Source organism: Triturus cristatus, chromosome 6, assembly GCF_964204655.1.
Source record: "Triturus cristatus chromosome 6, aTriCri1.1, whole genome shotgun sequence".
Lineage (NCBI taxonomy): Eukaryota > Metazoa > Chordata > Amphibia > Caudata > Salamandridae > Triturus > Triturus cristatus.
In genome coordinates this window covers 1,859,044,805-1,859,060,055 of record NC_140589.1, presented here as the reverse complement: position 1 = coordinate 1,859,060,055, position 15,251 = coordinate 1,859,044,805, and the positions used below count along the sequence as shown (strand labels likewise).

Here is a 15,251-nt window from a genome sequence, read left to right as displayed (position 1 = left end):
TATAACAATTTATTGAAATTTATAAACAAAAATGTTAACCTTAAAAAATGTTTTTGGGATATCATGATAGTACAGCTCGACATCATATTTTTGTTTATACGTATAAATATTTTGCTCTACCTGTTATAGTTGGGGAAAAGTACCAAACCTAATAATTACTTGCATTGGAAGGAATAAGCAGAAAATGATCAAATTGTACCTAAAATAAAAACAACAAAGGTGTTTTTACTTTTGTAAACACAATGATTAGTCAATCATCTCATGACTTGTGATCACTATGTACTGTGGTAGTACCGTAAAATACCCTGACATTCTGGTACGATACTGCAAAAACAGATATTGCTAACTTTAAATAACTAAACAATTCTAAAATAGTTCCATTGCTTACCTGCAGTACCCATAAGAATTATCTGCACACCTTAATATGTAATGCTGCCATATTTTAGCAAAAACCGCATGCCATTTTTTGCGCTATGCAAACTAGAAAAGCGTATGCAGAATACATTGGATTTAGGCACGTTTTAGAAATACCCCTTTTTTCTTTGCACCCAATTCACCGAACCACACAAAATGTTTACTCGGTTTTAACAGGTCTGCGAAATTTGCCAGACATTTGTGAAACAGGTGCTAAGTTATTAAGGGACAAAATGTTCTCATGCATGTGACAACCAAATTTGACAAATAAATGTCTTGACTTTTCCAGTTCCAAAAAAGTCTGGATTGTGTCCTACGCCTCCCAGCTACCCGACATGTGCCAATTTCCCCAGCCAGCCAATGAATGTGTGTGCCACAGACCAGCAATGCCCACGAGATGAGAAGTGCTGTGAATATGGCTGCAGGCTGCAGTGCACGAAGCACTTACAAGGTACTTGACTTAGCCAACTTTTCCACAATGAGACACCTAGGACTCCACAGACAGGCACTCTATACTGATCTCTTAAAGCAAATGAAAGGCAGGCAGAAGAAAACATAAAGCCGCTTTAGACTTTGTCTCGTGGAGCTCCAATTTACCATTGTGGCCGATTCAGGTCCTGATACTTATAGAGTTCACCCCCATGGCACTGGAAGCTTCTCCATCAAAGTAAGAGTCATTGCAGAGAAAGAAGCATTTTTGGGTGAACATGTTGCTGTTTCTTCTTGGCGTGGTAAGTTTTTAACCATACTATTCCTTAGATTCATGAAACAAAGTGGGGAGTTTTGAGTTTTCTTATGGAACGAGATTGATACAGAAAAGGAAGAGATGACTTTTAGGGGAATTTGTCCTACGAAAAAAACCCAGCATTTGGGTTGGTGGCTTAGATGGCAGGTCGTGGAGATGCCCTCCTCTCTGTGCTATTCATGAGCAGACAGGACTGGCAGACATGAGGCGGTTCCTGCATCCCCTGCTTTGCTGGTGGTCATAGGAGTGTTTGCCCAAAAACCTCTGCTGTAGGTGGTGTTATATGGTGCTCTGCTTGTTAGTCCAGATGAACTATTCAAGGCCCTTGTTACAAGTATAAAAATGTTTCCATCCCATCATGTTTCCCCTCTATAGCAAATAACAAAAATGCTAGTTCAAACTTCTCATGGTATTCCAAGTTGCAAATATTGGAATCAGCAATTACCACAAAAATCAGTGCATTCACGAATGTCCATGTCCTTATTGGTCTACCTTCATTCCACACACTCTCCCCAGATACATTCTGCCATGGTTTCACTAGGGAAAAACGTATGGGGAAAATATAACAAGAGTGGGGTTTCTCAGATACCTCATAATCCTGATTCAGACAGAAATTCCTGTTGCCACTTATTTGGGATTCCCACTGGACTACAGAACTTGAAGAACGCCCCCGTTCTGTAGCGGTGGTCTAACCGACACACCACTGTGGTGCTTTGGCGGAGCAGTGGGGGAAGGTTCCCTCTGCTTTCTGTACTCTAGCTATTCTACTGCAGAAAAAGGAGAGTCACCCCGTGTTTCCAAAAGGGACAGGGAGTGTACAATTAAGACAATAAACAAACTTTCGTTTTGTGCACTCTCGATACACTGGGGTCCAACGTTTGCTTATATAGAACAAATGAAAATGCATTAAACGATAATTAATACAGAAGTTTAATAAATACATTCAGTCAGATTACTTCATTGTGATTTTTTTTATTATTCTTGTGTTATTGTGTGATCATGAATTATAGCAAATGTGGATGTATTAGACAATGATGGACTGTGTGAAGCCCTTTGAACCAAAGGATGTGATCTTGTATATGCAAATACATATGGATGTTTTTATGAAAATAAATGAAAATACTTTTTGAGGATAATAAGTGTGACAGAGACTATTTATATGTATATGTGGGAAAAGGTTTTTGTGCATACATGAATAACAAGAACTGAATGGTAAATACAGATTAAAGCCCATGGCTGAAAGGCACAAGGGCAGATTTACTAAGGTTTGTGATGTTCTTGTATCACACCAGCCCTTGATTGGGATTTACCAACTTTTGCGGCTCTGCATGGCTTAGTAAATCCAAAGTAACACAAGGCAGCCCGTTTGGCTGCTTGCTATACCTTGCGGCCGCAAGGAGTTCCATGGGTGGAGTGTGGGCGTGCTCAGACATCCATCCACCCATGGATTTTGGCACATTCCCAGACTAAAAAAGAGTTGTAAACCTAAGAATGGATGAAGATTGTAGACCCAAGCGCAATGCAGAAAAATATCTTTATTTCTCCTCGTTACGTCAGGAAAATACCTTTAAAGATTTTTTTTGCAGTAAGGTGTCCCTTCCTGCACAAAATGAGTCCTGTCTGTAACAGAGGCACCCCTGCACCATGGCACATAGGGTGCCTGCATTGGTGCTAAGCAGCTCACAGTGTGACAACGCAAGGAGGCAGCATGAATGCGCCATGTCTTAGATGATATGGCACAATTCTGCTCTCTCCCTTTCAGTCAGCGCAGCATGTTGTCTTACTGAATTGCATGAAATATTGATACATTTGCAACACAGCTTTAGCAGACTTATCAGAGTGGGAACGCACACCACCTGGTCTCAATAGCACACTTGAAGATTTAACCTTGTTGATGTAGAAACTCTGTTTTGCTTTTAATTATAAATACACCTGGTAACCTACATTGCTTTTTAAAAGTATACTTTTTCTTAAATAATGCTTTGTTATTTATCATAAAAGCCCATGCACTCCCGACATCATTCTGACTTCTGTTTCAGATAAACTTGGATCCTGCCCGGCCTTCAACCGGTCCATCTGCCTGTTTGCCCGCCCTGCTCCTGCCGAATGCACCAGCGACAGCCAGTGCCCAGGGACTCAGAGATGCTGTTTCCATGGAGCCTGCAGGATAGAATGTGCTGAGACGGGTGAGTAGACTTAAAGGGCTACTAGGTGACTGCAGTGAGACCCTTTCTAAGGGATCATGCTAGGAGCATCATATCTCATTCCCAAGATATGCATTTACAGGGCACCACCAGTGAAGCCTCTACCATTTTACAGTGCCACAAGTAGTGGCACACTGTGAAAGGGGAGTTGAAGGGAAGAGCATGCACTTCTCCACAGGACTGATGATGTCTCTCCCCAGTGCTGGTGGAGATGAAGAGCACAGCTTATTCTGTGCCAATGGCTACCGCTTGCCATCAACAGCTGATAACCGTTCAAAGCTTTGTGTCAGCAAGCACAGTCACAGAGATGTACATTGTGCACAGTTGCATTTTCCTGTTTTAATTTCTATACCTTCTTGATGAAATAACTAATAACATTTCTTTTTTTTAAAAACCACAGCCAGAAAAAATTACAGCTTTGTATTGTGAACCACAAGGAATGGAGTTGCCATTTTTCACCAACGTTCCTTTGGGATGCTCAAGGGGGATGTATGACGCAAAAACCCACATTCCGTTGTAAGGCATGCCTTTACAAAGTGTTCTTTACAACATGAATGCTATACTATGCACAACCTTTACTGCACATTTATTTTACAATGATTATCCCTTTAACATGCATGCCTTTACAGCTAATTTAATTTTAAAAGCATGAATGTTAAAAGCATGTGCGTGGTAAAGGTTTTCCCTGGCTCCAGTCCTGAGCCCTAAAACCGGACACCGGTGTGACGCCTCCTGGTCCCCAGCCCTTTTAAAAAATACCTGCCCCTACCCTGATCTCTTAAACTAGACCCGGCGCAATCTCTCCTCACTTGTAGTAGTTTGTGTCCTTTCAAAAACACACCCGCCCCCAGCCCTCAGCCCTAAAACCAGACCCCTGGGGCAACCTCCCTGGGCCTTATATGAAAATCCGGCCCCAGCACAAAGCCGTAAAACAGGCTCCTGATGCAGAGGCCCGCAGTCCTTAAAAAAAAATCACCCTTGCCCAAGGCCCTGAAGCCGTACTCAGCCCTCAAAACCCCCAGGCTATATCTAATTCCCCTTATCTCAGGAAAACAACAACGACTCTGTAGCTCTTCAAGGCTGAGGCACAGGTCATAAAGAGGGAGTAGAAGGATCTCTTTCTCTCCTCTAACAACACTGATTGCCACACAGGTGATTTACCACCAGTACCACATATATGCTCTTACTATTCGTACGGTTAGCGTTACAATGTAATTAGTTGTAAAGGCATGCTTGGTAAAGGCATATGTGTTGTAAAAAATGCATGGCAAAGGCTATGAATGGTAATGGTACATGCGTTGCAACACCCGCGTGGTAAAGGCTATGTGTGGTAACAGCCACATTGTAATGCCTGTTTCCCCTCAAGTGTCTAGCTGTGTGCACTGATTCTCAACGATATGTGTGAATTGCAGTTCAAAAATTGTGCAAATGCAGCAATTCTGCTTCGCTGAGGCTTTGTGAACGTCCTTTCTTAAATGTGGTCAAATTGTTGTCATACTGCTAAAGAACTCAATACCTGGACTACAACCAGTTTGGCTTCAAAGAGGTCAGACCAACTTTTCGCAAAGGACAATGGCAACATTGGTAATAAGAATGAGGTGCAAGAGCTGAAAGTGAGGCCTTGAAGTGCAAACACAACAGGATGTGCAGAACCCACTTGGACCTCAGTGGAAGCAAATGTCTTAAGACTTTGGAGTGAGCACAGGTGGCGCAGCGGCTACTTATTTCAAGGGGGGACCATGTCGGAGCCGAGGAAAGACCTCTATACCTGCTAGGATCCGGCATGGATATTATGGTTAAGGTGAGACACACTATTCAACGCAAGGGTATCAATGACAATGGTGCATTCTGGGCAGGGTCAAAGCTACAAATTCCTCTGAGACCTTACCTGGAACACTCAACAATGTATTTCATTAAAGGCAAACTCAGGCATGTCAATGACTTGATTAGAAAAAATATTCTTTTCAAGAATATAAAATATACAAAGACCTTTAAAAACTGTTTTCAGAATTGTCAGTTTCACATACAATTACATAAGTCAGATCTGGAAAATATATCATTTACATTGACTTTAATGGCACACTACCAATGAATAATTGTATCTTACTATATGTTTCGATAAGACCCAGGCTGTAGCATGAAAAAGCATAGAAAGAGACAGGAAATTTGCATGTTGCTTCTATCTATGTTGAGTGTACATACCTTGTACAGGTTGTCTGTCCACAATTAAGCAACACAATTTAAAGTTGAACATTTAAGAAAATTGATTTAGTCAGGTAGAGACCTTAGTGCAAGAATGATCTTAAAGAGTATTAAATGTTGACATTTTTAGCCACAGAGCTCTTGTGTGCTGAACAGGAGATAAATAAATGGGATGAAAATAATGTCAGCAATAGGTTAGTTCATTCCTATAATACAGATACAGCAAATCATTAACCAGGAAGAGAAGCACATTGTTATTATGCACTCGTGGCTTTATATCCTCTAGTTCATCATGACTGTAATTCCATGAGAGGTCACTGGCTATAAATCATAATGTGGATATAAAAGTCAGTGTATGGCATTAAAATAATCTTCTTTCCTATTCCATGTAAGAGAAATTGCCTCGTAAAAAGGGCAAAAATTTTGATGTTTCTGCTTATACCTCATTCCTTGCTCTTCCCTGCCATGAGTTTGCTTTGCACTTCGAACCTAGACTCCTATTTATTCTTCTTACTCAGCAAAAAGTCATGATTTTATGATCGCTACACTCAATTGTCTTCAAGATATGGGAATTCTTGAAGCATTGAGGTAACTGCATAAGTTAAGAACATTCTCCACTTCAAAGTTGTAAGAAAGTAGATTATTGAGTGTGGTGAGTGACTACCCATCTTGAGGAACAAACATGTGAACCACTGAAGTCACTAAATACACCTTAGCTAAACCCCCTAGTAGCAATGGCACTGAACAGAAAGGCTTAACTTAAAGGCAATGTGTGAAGTATTTGTGCAGTACCAAAACATCCATAAAGTCAAAACTCCAATAAGGGAAACTGAAGATATGATTTTTTAAAGTTTAAAATAGGAATAGCACCAAGATGAATAATGTACCAGTGATAATCAGTGGCTGCAGTAAGTGCAATTCGATGATGACCGTAATGGAGAGTGGGTTAGTTACACCATCTAGGTTCATCCTGGTCAAAGATTGTACATTCTCACTTTAGCCTTTAAATCCCAATCCACAACACGAGTACATATCTAAAACCCCTCTGGATCTGAGAGGGGGCACTCAGATATTTGCAGGGTGTCAAGCAGAGAGCAAATGCAGAATAAAGATCAGGTACGCATGCCGGTCAGCTGGGCAAATTTATGAAAGTCCTGCTGTAGCTTGTTGTTTCCATGTAGCTTGAACAAGAGGTCAGCCTTATGAGCCTTGGAGTCTACTCTTTTTTCCGAGCGCAAGAGGGAGCAGGCCCAGTCCTTCAGGACTCCTGTCACAGTCACAGCGAGTCCACTCGTCTTCTGTTCATCCTCTGATCCAGAAAGATTTTTGAAGTCAGTGTCTGTAGGTGCCACACTTATGTTTGGCACTAGCTATTGGGTGAGAATGACTCCTGGGCATGCGCTAAACAATGGGGTAAAGGTGCCTGGGGCAAGCCCCACCCACTTTGATTATTTTCATGATGGTGAAACTGTTTGGCCACACTAAACTTTGGGTCTGAGGATTGGGGATGTATCTTGGGGGTCTACTATAATAATCGTATTGTTCCCACACTCAAGTTCTAACTCTAAAAACCAGTATGGAGCAGCCACTGTGCACCCATTAAACCCAGAGACCGATGTCTGGTTGAATAAAACGTAGGGTTTTCCAGAAACCAAGCAGTAAACACACAAAAGTTGTTTTCATATCATATTTCCATTCCTTTCAAGTGTGCCTCTAGTGTTATTTGTAAAACCCAGAGAGAGAAGGTCTAGTGGGACAAAGGAGGTCCTTCTACAGTAAATTCATAAGAGTTATCTTAGCTTCCTGTTCTCTGTGCTCCAAAGTGTTATAGGTAAACAAAGCTGACCTCCAAACAGGCTTTGATACTCAAGCAGGATTTGACACTAACATCAAAAAGGATCCCCTGCCCTGCGTATTTTGGGAAGTTCAGAGGAGTCAGCTCTACCCCATCAGGTCAGTGTTTTGTTTGCTCCTGGGAAGCTTTTCATGCCTTTTCCACATCTATTCAAACACTAATTACTGGTTGCCTTAAGTGGGATTTCAAGTTTAGCCTCTAGGAATGTCAGGCATAGAAAAGGTAACTTTCTAAAATGTACTTTTCCTTAAAATGCATTCAAACTCTGCTTTCATATTTGAATTGGATCATTAATGACTATTGAAAATAGTTATTTAGTTAGTTTTCTCGCTATTTTTATTCCTGAGATACAATATTAGAATATTAATCTGTACTCTGGTTTTGTAAATAGGATAGCTAGGTCTGCCTCAATGAAAAATAGCTTTTGGGTGAGAGTGACTTTAAAGACATGTTAACATTAATGTTCTGCCTGTCCTACTTGTTAAAACCATGCACCCTGCCTTGTGGGTGAGAAGGCCTACACAAGGTAGACTTATTAATATTTGAAAGGGAGCTTTTTACTTGCTGTAAGGGTTTATTTTGTCAGGTCAAATAACATTGTTTTACACTACACTGCTGTTATCAGGCTACACTGGTAGGCCTGAAGTCATATTTGTACTATCATTGCAGTGGTTGGCACAATAGGGGCTGCAGTCCACTCTTCACATTTAACGTACATGCCCTGAAAACATTTTGTACCACATACTGGGGGATTAAAGGTAAGTTGAAAATACTAATTAAGAAATTGTCTGCTTAACCATGTTTAAAGGGAGAGCACAGGCACTTCAGCAATGTTTACCTGGGTTAAAGTGCTAGGAGGTGTAACATCAGCAAAATATAGGTTTAGCAGGGTTAAAGTGCACAGAAGTCTAACACCAGAAATATATAGGTTGTGGCAAAAAGCGAAAAATCTTGGGTGACCACGCAGAAAAGGTGGATTTCCTACACCAGTCATAGACTATGGTTTAAACAAAAATGCAGAAAATATTACTAAACCATAATGCAGCAACTAACACACTTTTCTTCTCAGTTTCAGTAAAACTAGGAATATGTCCACCAGAACCCTGCGATTGCAAGGTACCACTGCCTGTTCGAAAGTGTAGGGATGACAGTGGCTGTAGAGGCCAACAGAAATGCTGCTCTCGGTGTGGAATAAAGTGCATTGACCCTATTGGAATTTCATTTATTTATTTTGTATATTTTTCTGTAACAATATGGCGCCAAAATGCATTAGTGCTCGCTACATGAAACAATAAGGGGTACAGCTTAAAATACTAAAATAAAGTAAATATAATTATTACTGTTGAGACGAGGCAAAATTGAAAGTACAGGATAGCAGTGCAGCCTACTGATATAATCATTACAAATATTTACTGACTTAATTTTTTTTGTATTCCGTCACTGAGGACTCTGTATTCCACTACATGCCCCTTGTCACCTTTGTTGACTGTGTAACATTACCATGGTGCTCTGATGTCATGGGTCACCGGAGTGCTTCTTTTTGCCTGAGAATGTCAACTACTTCCTGTACCAAGATGTTGCAAAACTGCTATTATCCAGTGAGTCCTGTGCTCTCAATGCTGCTGGAGTTAAACTATCCTGGCGAATGAGGGGTGAAACCCCAAAACCGGTCCTAGGATGCTTATTTTCAGACCAGGGAGGACCTGGCCTGGCAGTTCGGGCTGGATGGTTGCTATGGGGCACAGGGTCAAGACTGATTTGCATATGGCTCGTTTCAAACTGGAATGGCATGGGGAGCAAAAAAAGGATAGATTTAGGCCCAGATCTATGCACTGGGGTGAATGTATGACAATGTTCTGCATTATGTCCATCAACTGTATTTTTGAAAAATTATGCAGTGAGAGGCACAGGCTTTTTTACCTGTACCTCTGGGGAAGAACTGCCTATTGGCTCTCCTATGTAAAAGTCTGCATAGGACACATAACTGGGTTAGTTGTCCTTATCATGTCCGGCAGATGTAGGAAGAATGCCTATGTTTGACATCAAGAGTGTGGATTTAGCTAAATTGTGAAGAAGATATTTAATACTTGACTGAAATATTCTAAATTACATTGTGGTCCTATGTATGTTTCAGAGAACCCAGGATTTTGCCCAGTCGATCCAGAAAAGGAGAAACAGTGTGGCAAAATCCTCCCACCACAGTGCAAAAGCGATGCACAGTGCAGAGTTGGCGAGAAGTGCTGTTTGTTCGACTGCAGGTTGCAGTGTGTGAAAGCTTTGCCAGGTAATGAGACACATCGAAGGCACGGGCCTGATGGAGGGGAAAACAGAGGGCCTGTTAAAGGTGGAGCAATATTCTTCACTGATCTACTCTCCAATAGAATGCACTATTTCCACATTAGAATGTCATATCTTCGTCATTAGGATCAAATCACAGTTCCAATGTCATTGCATTTCTGTCCCTTTCACTCTGTTAGTTTACTATAAAGTGATTCAACAATGTTAATTCTGTTTTTAACATTCAAATATCCTACAAAATAGGGTGTTTTATGTAGTTTCCATCCCACATAAATATAGGGGTTCATTATTGAGAAAATGTTCTGCCAAAACCTGCTGTCTCTTTTGTTCTGTATGGAATTACGTCAGTAAATCTTTTGTCCAGTTTGTTCAGTCTGATTGCATGAAACCCTACTTAAACAAAGTTTGTTGTCCCAGGAGATTCCGTTCCCTTCAATAATTTCTTCACTAGTAGTGAAAATCGAAATACATTTTTTACTACGGTGAGGCCTAATCCTCCCATAGGATAACATTGGGGTTTCCTCATTACCTTCAATAGGCTGTAATTTCGAATTGGGGGCAGGTGGATGTTTCATGTTTACTACCTATGAAATTAGAATGATAAACATTATTTAACACTAAAGTTGGATTTTTTCAATAGAGTTTTGAAAATGGCACTTTTAGAAAGTTGGCATTTTCCTGCCCTTAGCCCTTTGTGCCTGCAGCCTGTCTTGGGTCACATGACTGGTAGCGGTTGACAGTTAGACTTTTTGAATTTCTCCCAGACAGTCTCACATTAGGTGTGCTTCAATGGGCCATGTGCTGGTTGGATGGAGTTGGAGCTCAGCACAGCCCCACAAACAACTGAATAGCCTGTACTTTGCATTCACACAAAGGGCCTAATGATCCTGTATTGTCACTGCTGTCAACTTTGGAGCCAGGGCAGGGAAGTTAAGAAATTCCATTCACTTCAAAGAAACCTTCTAGAAGCTTCTCCCACGTTGCATGAGTAGGGCACCAGTGTATAAAAATAGGACCTTCAGACCCACTCTTCAGTTCACTACTGGACCTGCGGAAGGACTCTCAGAGGACTGCCTGCTGCTGTGAACTACTGTGTACTCCGTCAGACTGCTGCTGTACCAGGGAGGACTGCTTTAGTGCCTTGAGCCTATCTTGAACCCTCAAAATCTAACCCTGCTGTTGCACCCTGCATCTTCACCTGTATCCAGGACTACCAGAAGTAACTCCTGGGCTAGATTGCAGGCCTCCTTTTCAGAACCACATCGACATAAAAGGCTCCCACCTTCTTGAAACCACACCTGGACCCAGCCTTAGTGAGTCCTGAAGCCCCAATAGGTATCCCCCAGTCCAGGGCCCTTGGTTGTGGTGCTAAAGGTGCTCAGATGGCAAAACACCTAAACTGACGAATTGAACTAATTTTGACCCAAAAGTGCTCTGAGAAGCAGGAGGAGACTTGGACCAACCTTCTCTCCTATTCGCCCCAGGGCTTCGCTGGTTGTATTGAATTTGCATCTTCTCCCATTATGTTCTTCTCCACAGCAGCAAATACTTTTCAGTGGACCTTTGCTAAAGGGGGATTCGGCCTGTGGAACTGTCTTCGGCTGTAGCCTTCCGCCTCGTCCCACTGGAGTTTTTCGACTTCCATTTTGGCGACTAAGTCCAAACATAGAAAACTTCATTACGTTTTTGACCCAAGGCCTTACAACAAAGATTCTTCCTGCTCGGACACCTCGTGCAAGCTTGCTCCCAGAACTTTACCTTTTCAGACACTTTTTTCTCAGAATTTCTTCTAAGTCAGAAGATAGGCACTGACTGTACTCCATGCCCTCAAAACCCCCGGGCCATACCTAATTCCCCTTATCTCAGGAAAACAACGACGACTCTGTAGCTCTTCAAGGCTGAGGCACAGGTCATAAAGAGGGAGTAGAAGGATCTCTTTCTCTCCTCTAACAACACTGATTGCCACACAGGTGATTTACCACCAGTACCACATACATGCCCTTACTATTCGTACCTTTACAATGTAATTGGTTGTAAAGGCATGCTTGGTAAAGGCATATGTGTTGTAAAAAATGCATGGTAAAGGCTATGAATGGTAATGGTACATGCGTTGCAACAGCCGCGTGGTAAAGGCTATGTGTGGTAACAGCCACATTGTAATGCCTGTTTCTCCTCAAGTGTCTAGCTGTGTGCACTGATTCTCAACGATATGTGTGAATTGCAGTTAAAAAATTGTGCAAATGCAGCAATTCTGCTTCGCTGCGGCTTTGTGAACGTCCTTTCTTAAATGTGGTCATTAAAGGCAAACTCAGACATGTTAATGACTTGATTATAAAAAATATTATTTTCAAGAATATAATATACATTGTAGAACAAAGACCTTTAAAAACTGTTTTCAGAATTGTCAGTTTCATATACAATTACATAAGTCAGATCTGGAAAATATATCATTTACATTGACTAGATGTTTAATGGCACACTACCAATGAATAATGGTATCTTACTATATGTTTCGATAAGACCCTGGATGTAGCATGAGAAAGCATAGAAAGAGACAGGAAATTTGCATGTTGCTTCTATGTATGTTGAGTGTACATACCTTGTACAGGCTGTCTGTCCACAATTAAGCAACACAATTTAAAGTTGAACATTTAAGAAAATTGATTTAGTCAGGTAGAGACCTTAGTGTGAAGAATGATCTTAAAGAGAATTAAATGTTGACATTTTTAGCCACAGAGCTCTTGTGTGCTGAACAGGAGATAAATGAATGGGATGAAAATAATGTTAGTTCATTCCTATAATACAGATACAGCAAATACATTAACCAGGAAGTGAAGCACATTGTTTTTATGCACTCGTGGCTTTATATCCTCTAGTTCATCCTGACTGTAATTCCATGAGAGGTCACTGGATATAAATCATAATGTTGATATAAAAGTCAGTGTATGGCATTCAAATAATCTTCTTTCCTATTCCATGTAAGAGGAATTGCCTCGTAAAAAGGGCAAACATGTTGATGTTGCTGCTTATACCTCATTCCTTGCTCTTCCCTGCCATGAGTTTGCTTTGCACTTCGAACCTAGACTCCTATTTATTCTTCTTACTCAGCAAAAAGTCATGATTTTATGATCGCTACACTCAATTGTCTTCAAGATATGGGAATTCTTGAAGCATTGAGGTAACTGCATAAGTTAAGAACATTCTCCACTTCAAAGTTGTAAGAAAGTAGATTATTGAGTGTGGTGAGTGACTACCCATCTTGAGGAACAAACACATGTGAACCACTGAAGTCACTAAATACACCTAAGCTAAACCCCCTAGTAGCAATGGCACTGAACAGAAAGGCTTAACTTAAAGGCAATGTGTGAAGTATTTGTGCAGTACCAAAACATCCATAAAGTCAAAACTCCAATAAGGGAAACTGAAGATATGATTTTTTAAAGTTTAAAATAGGAATAGCACCAAGATGAATAATGTACCAGTGATAATCAGTGGCTGCAGTGAGTGCAATTCGATGATGACCGTAATGGAGAGTGGGTTAGTTACACCATCTAGGTTCATCCTGGTCAAAGATTGTACATTCTCACTTTATCCTTTAAATCCCAATCCACAACACGAGTACCCATCTAAAACCCCTCTGGATCTCAGAGGAGGCACTCAGATATTTGCAGGGTGTCAAGCAGAGAGCAAATGCAGAATAAAGTTCAGGTACGCATGCCGGTCAGCTGCGCAAATTCATGAAAGTCCTCCTGTAGCTTGTTGTTTCCATGTAGCTTGAACAGGAGGTCAGCCTCATGAGCCTTGGATTCTACTCTTTTTTCCGAGCACAAGAGGGAGCAGGCCCAGTCCTTCAGGACTCCTGTCACAGTCACAGCGAGTCCACTCGTCTTCTGTTCATCCTCTGATCCAGAAAGATTTTTGAAGTCAGTGTCTGTAGGTGCCACACTTATGTTTGGCACTAGCTATTGGGTGAGAATGACTCCTGGGCATGCACTTAACAATGGGGTAAAGGTTCCTGGGGCAAGCCCCACCCACTTTGATTATTTTCATGATGGTGAAACTGTTTGGCCACACTAAACTTATTTTCATATCATATTTCCATTCCTTTCAAGTGTGCCTCTAGTGTTATCTGTAAAACCCAGAGAGAGAAGGTCTAGTGGGACAAAGGAGGTCCTTCTACAGTAAATTCATAAGAGTTATCTTAGCTTCCTGTTCTCTGTGCTCCAAAGTGTTATAGGTAAACAAAGCTGACCTCCAAACAGGCTTTGATACTCAAGCAGGATTTGACACTAACATCGAAAAGGATCCCCTGCCCTGCGTATTTTGGGAAGTTCAGAGGAGTCAGCTCTACCCCATCATGTCAGTGTTTGGTTTGCTCCTGGGAAGCATTTCATGCCTTTTCCACATCTATTCAAACACTAATTACTGGTTGCCTTAAGTGGGATTTCAAATTTAGCCTCTAGGAATGTCAGGCATAGAAAAGGTAACTTTCTAAAATGTACTTTTCCTTAAAATGCATTTAAACTCTGCTTTCATATTTGAATTGGATCATTAATGACTATTGAAAATAGTTATTTAGTTAGTTTTCTCGCTATTTTTATTCCTGAGATACAGTATTAGAATATTAATCTGTACTCTGGTTTTGTAAATAGGATAGCTAGGCCTGCCTCAGTGAAAAATAGCTTTTGGGTGAGAGTGACTTTAAAGACATGTTAACATTAATGTTCTGCCTGTCCTACTTGTTAATACCATGCACCCTGCCTTGTGGGTGAGAAGGCCTACACAAGGTAGACTTACTCATATTTGAAAGGGAGCTTTTGACTTGCTGTGACATCAATCTTACCTAACTGCCGGGACGCTGTGGATCGGATCTTCGCTGCTGTACCCTGTGACGCTTTTGAGGCGCTACACCTCTCCGGACCCGCTTCGCGGGTCCCGCTTCGTTGCTCCTTGCTTGGGACTTGGTCGGAGGAGGGGCTGGTTTACCAGAGACTGCTGTGGGTGGCTGGGAGCTACTGCTGGGCTGCGAGTGGTGCAATCAGGGACTCCATTTCCCAGGAGTCCCTGTAAGCCTGACCAGAAACACCTGGCCCGCTCTCCCTGCTTGCTCCGCCCCCACCTACGGAGCTAAAACCCCTTGGCCCAGGAAGCCTCTTTGGGACATCAATCTTACCTAACTGCCGGGACGCTGTGGATCTGATCTTCGCTGCTGTACCCTGTGACGCTTTTGAGGCGCTACACCTTGCCGGACCCGCTTCGCGGGTCCCACTTCGTTGCTCCTTGCTTGGGACTTGGTCGGAGGAGGGGCTGGTTTACCAGAGACTGCTGTGGGTGGCTGGGAGCTACTGCAGGGCTGCGAGTGGTGCAATCAGGGACTCCATTTCCCAGGAGTCCCTGTAAGCCTGACCAGAAACACCTGGCCCACTCTCCCTGCTTGCTCCGCCCCCACCTACGGAGCTAAAACCCCTTGGCCCAGGAAGCCTCTTTGGGACATCAATCTTACCTAACTGCCGGGACGCTGTGGATCTGATCT

At 41.9% G+C, this 15,251-nt stretch overlaps 1 protein-coding gene across 2 annotated transcripts in view; it reads left to right on the top strand.

Annotated features, from left to right (window-relative positions):
• Positions 1 to 15,251, top strand: part of LOC146822211 (uncharacterized) — a 154,244-nt gene that overhangs the window by 17,388 nt on the left and 121,605 nt on the right. For both annotated transcript variants that reach the window (XM_085613362.1, XM_085613360.1), the window contains exons 2-4: positions 704 to 865; positions 3,199 to 3,345; positions 9,555 to 9,704. In XM_085613362.1, coding sequence (XP_085469488.1) covers positions 704 to 865; positions 3,199 to 3,345; positions 9,555 to 9,704 — 459 coding nt within the window. The remainder of the gene's footprint in view (positions 1 to 703; positions 866 to 3,198; positions 3,346 to 9,554; positions 9,705 to 15,251) is intronic.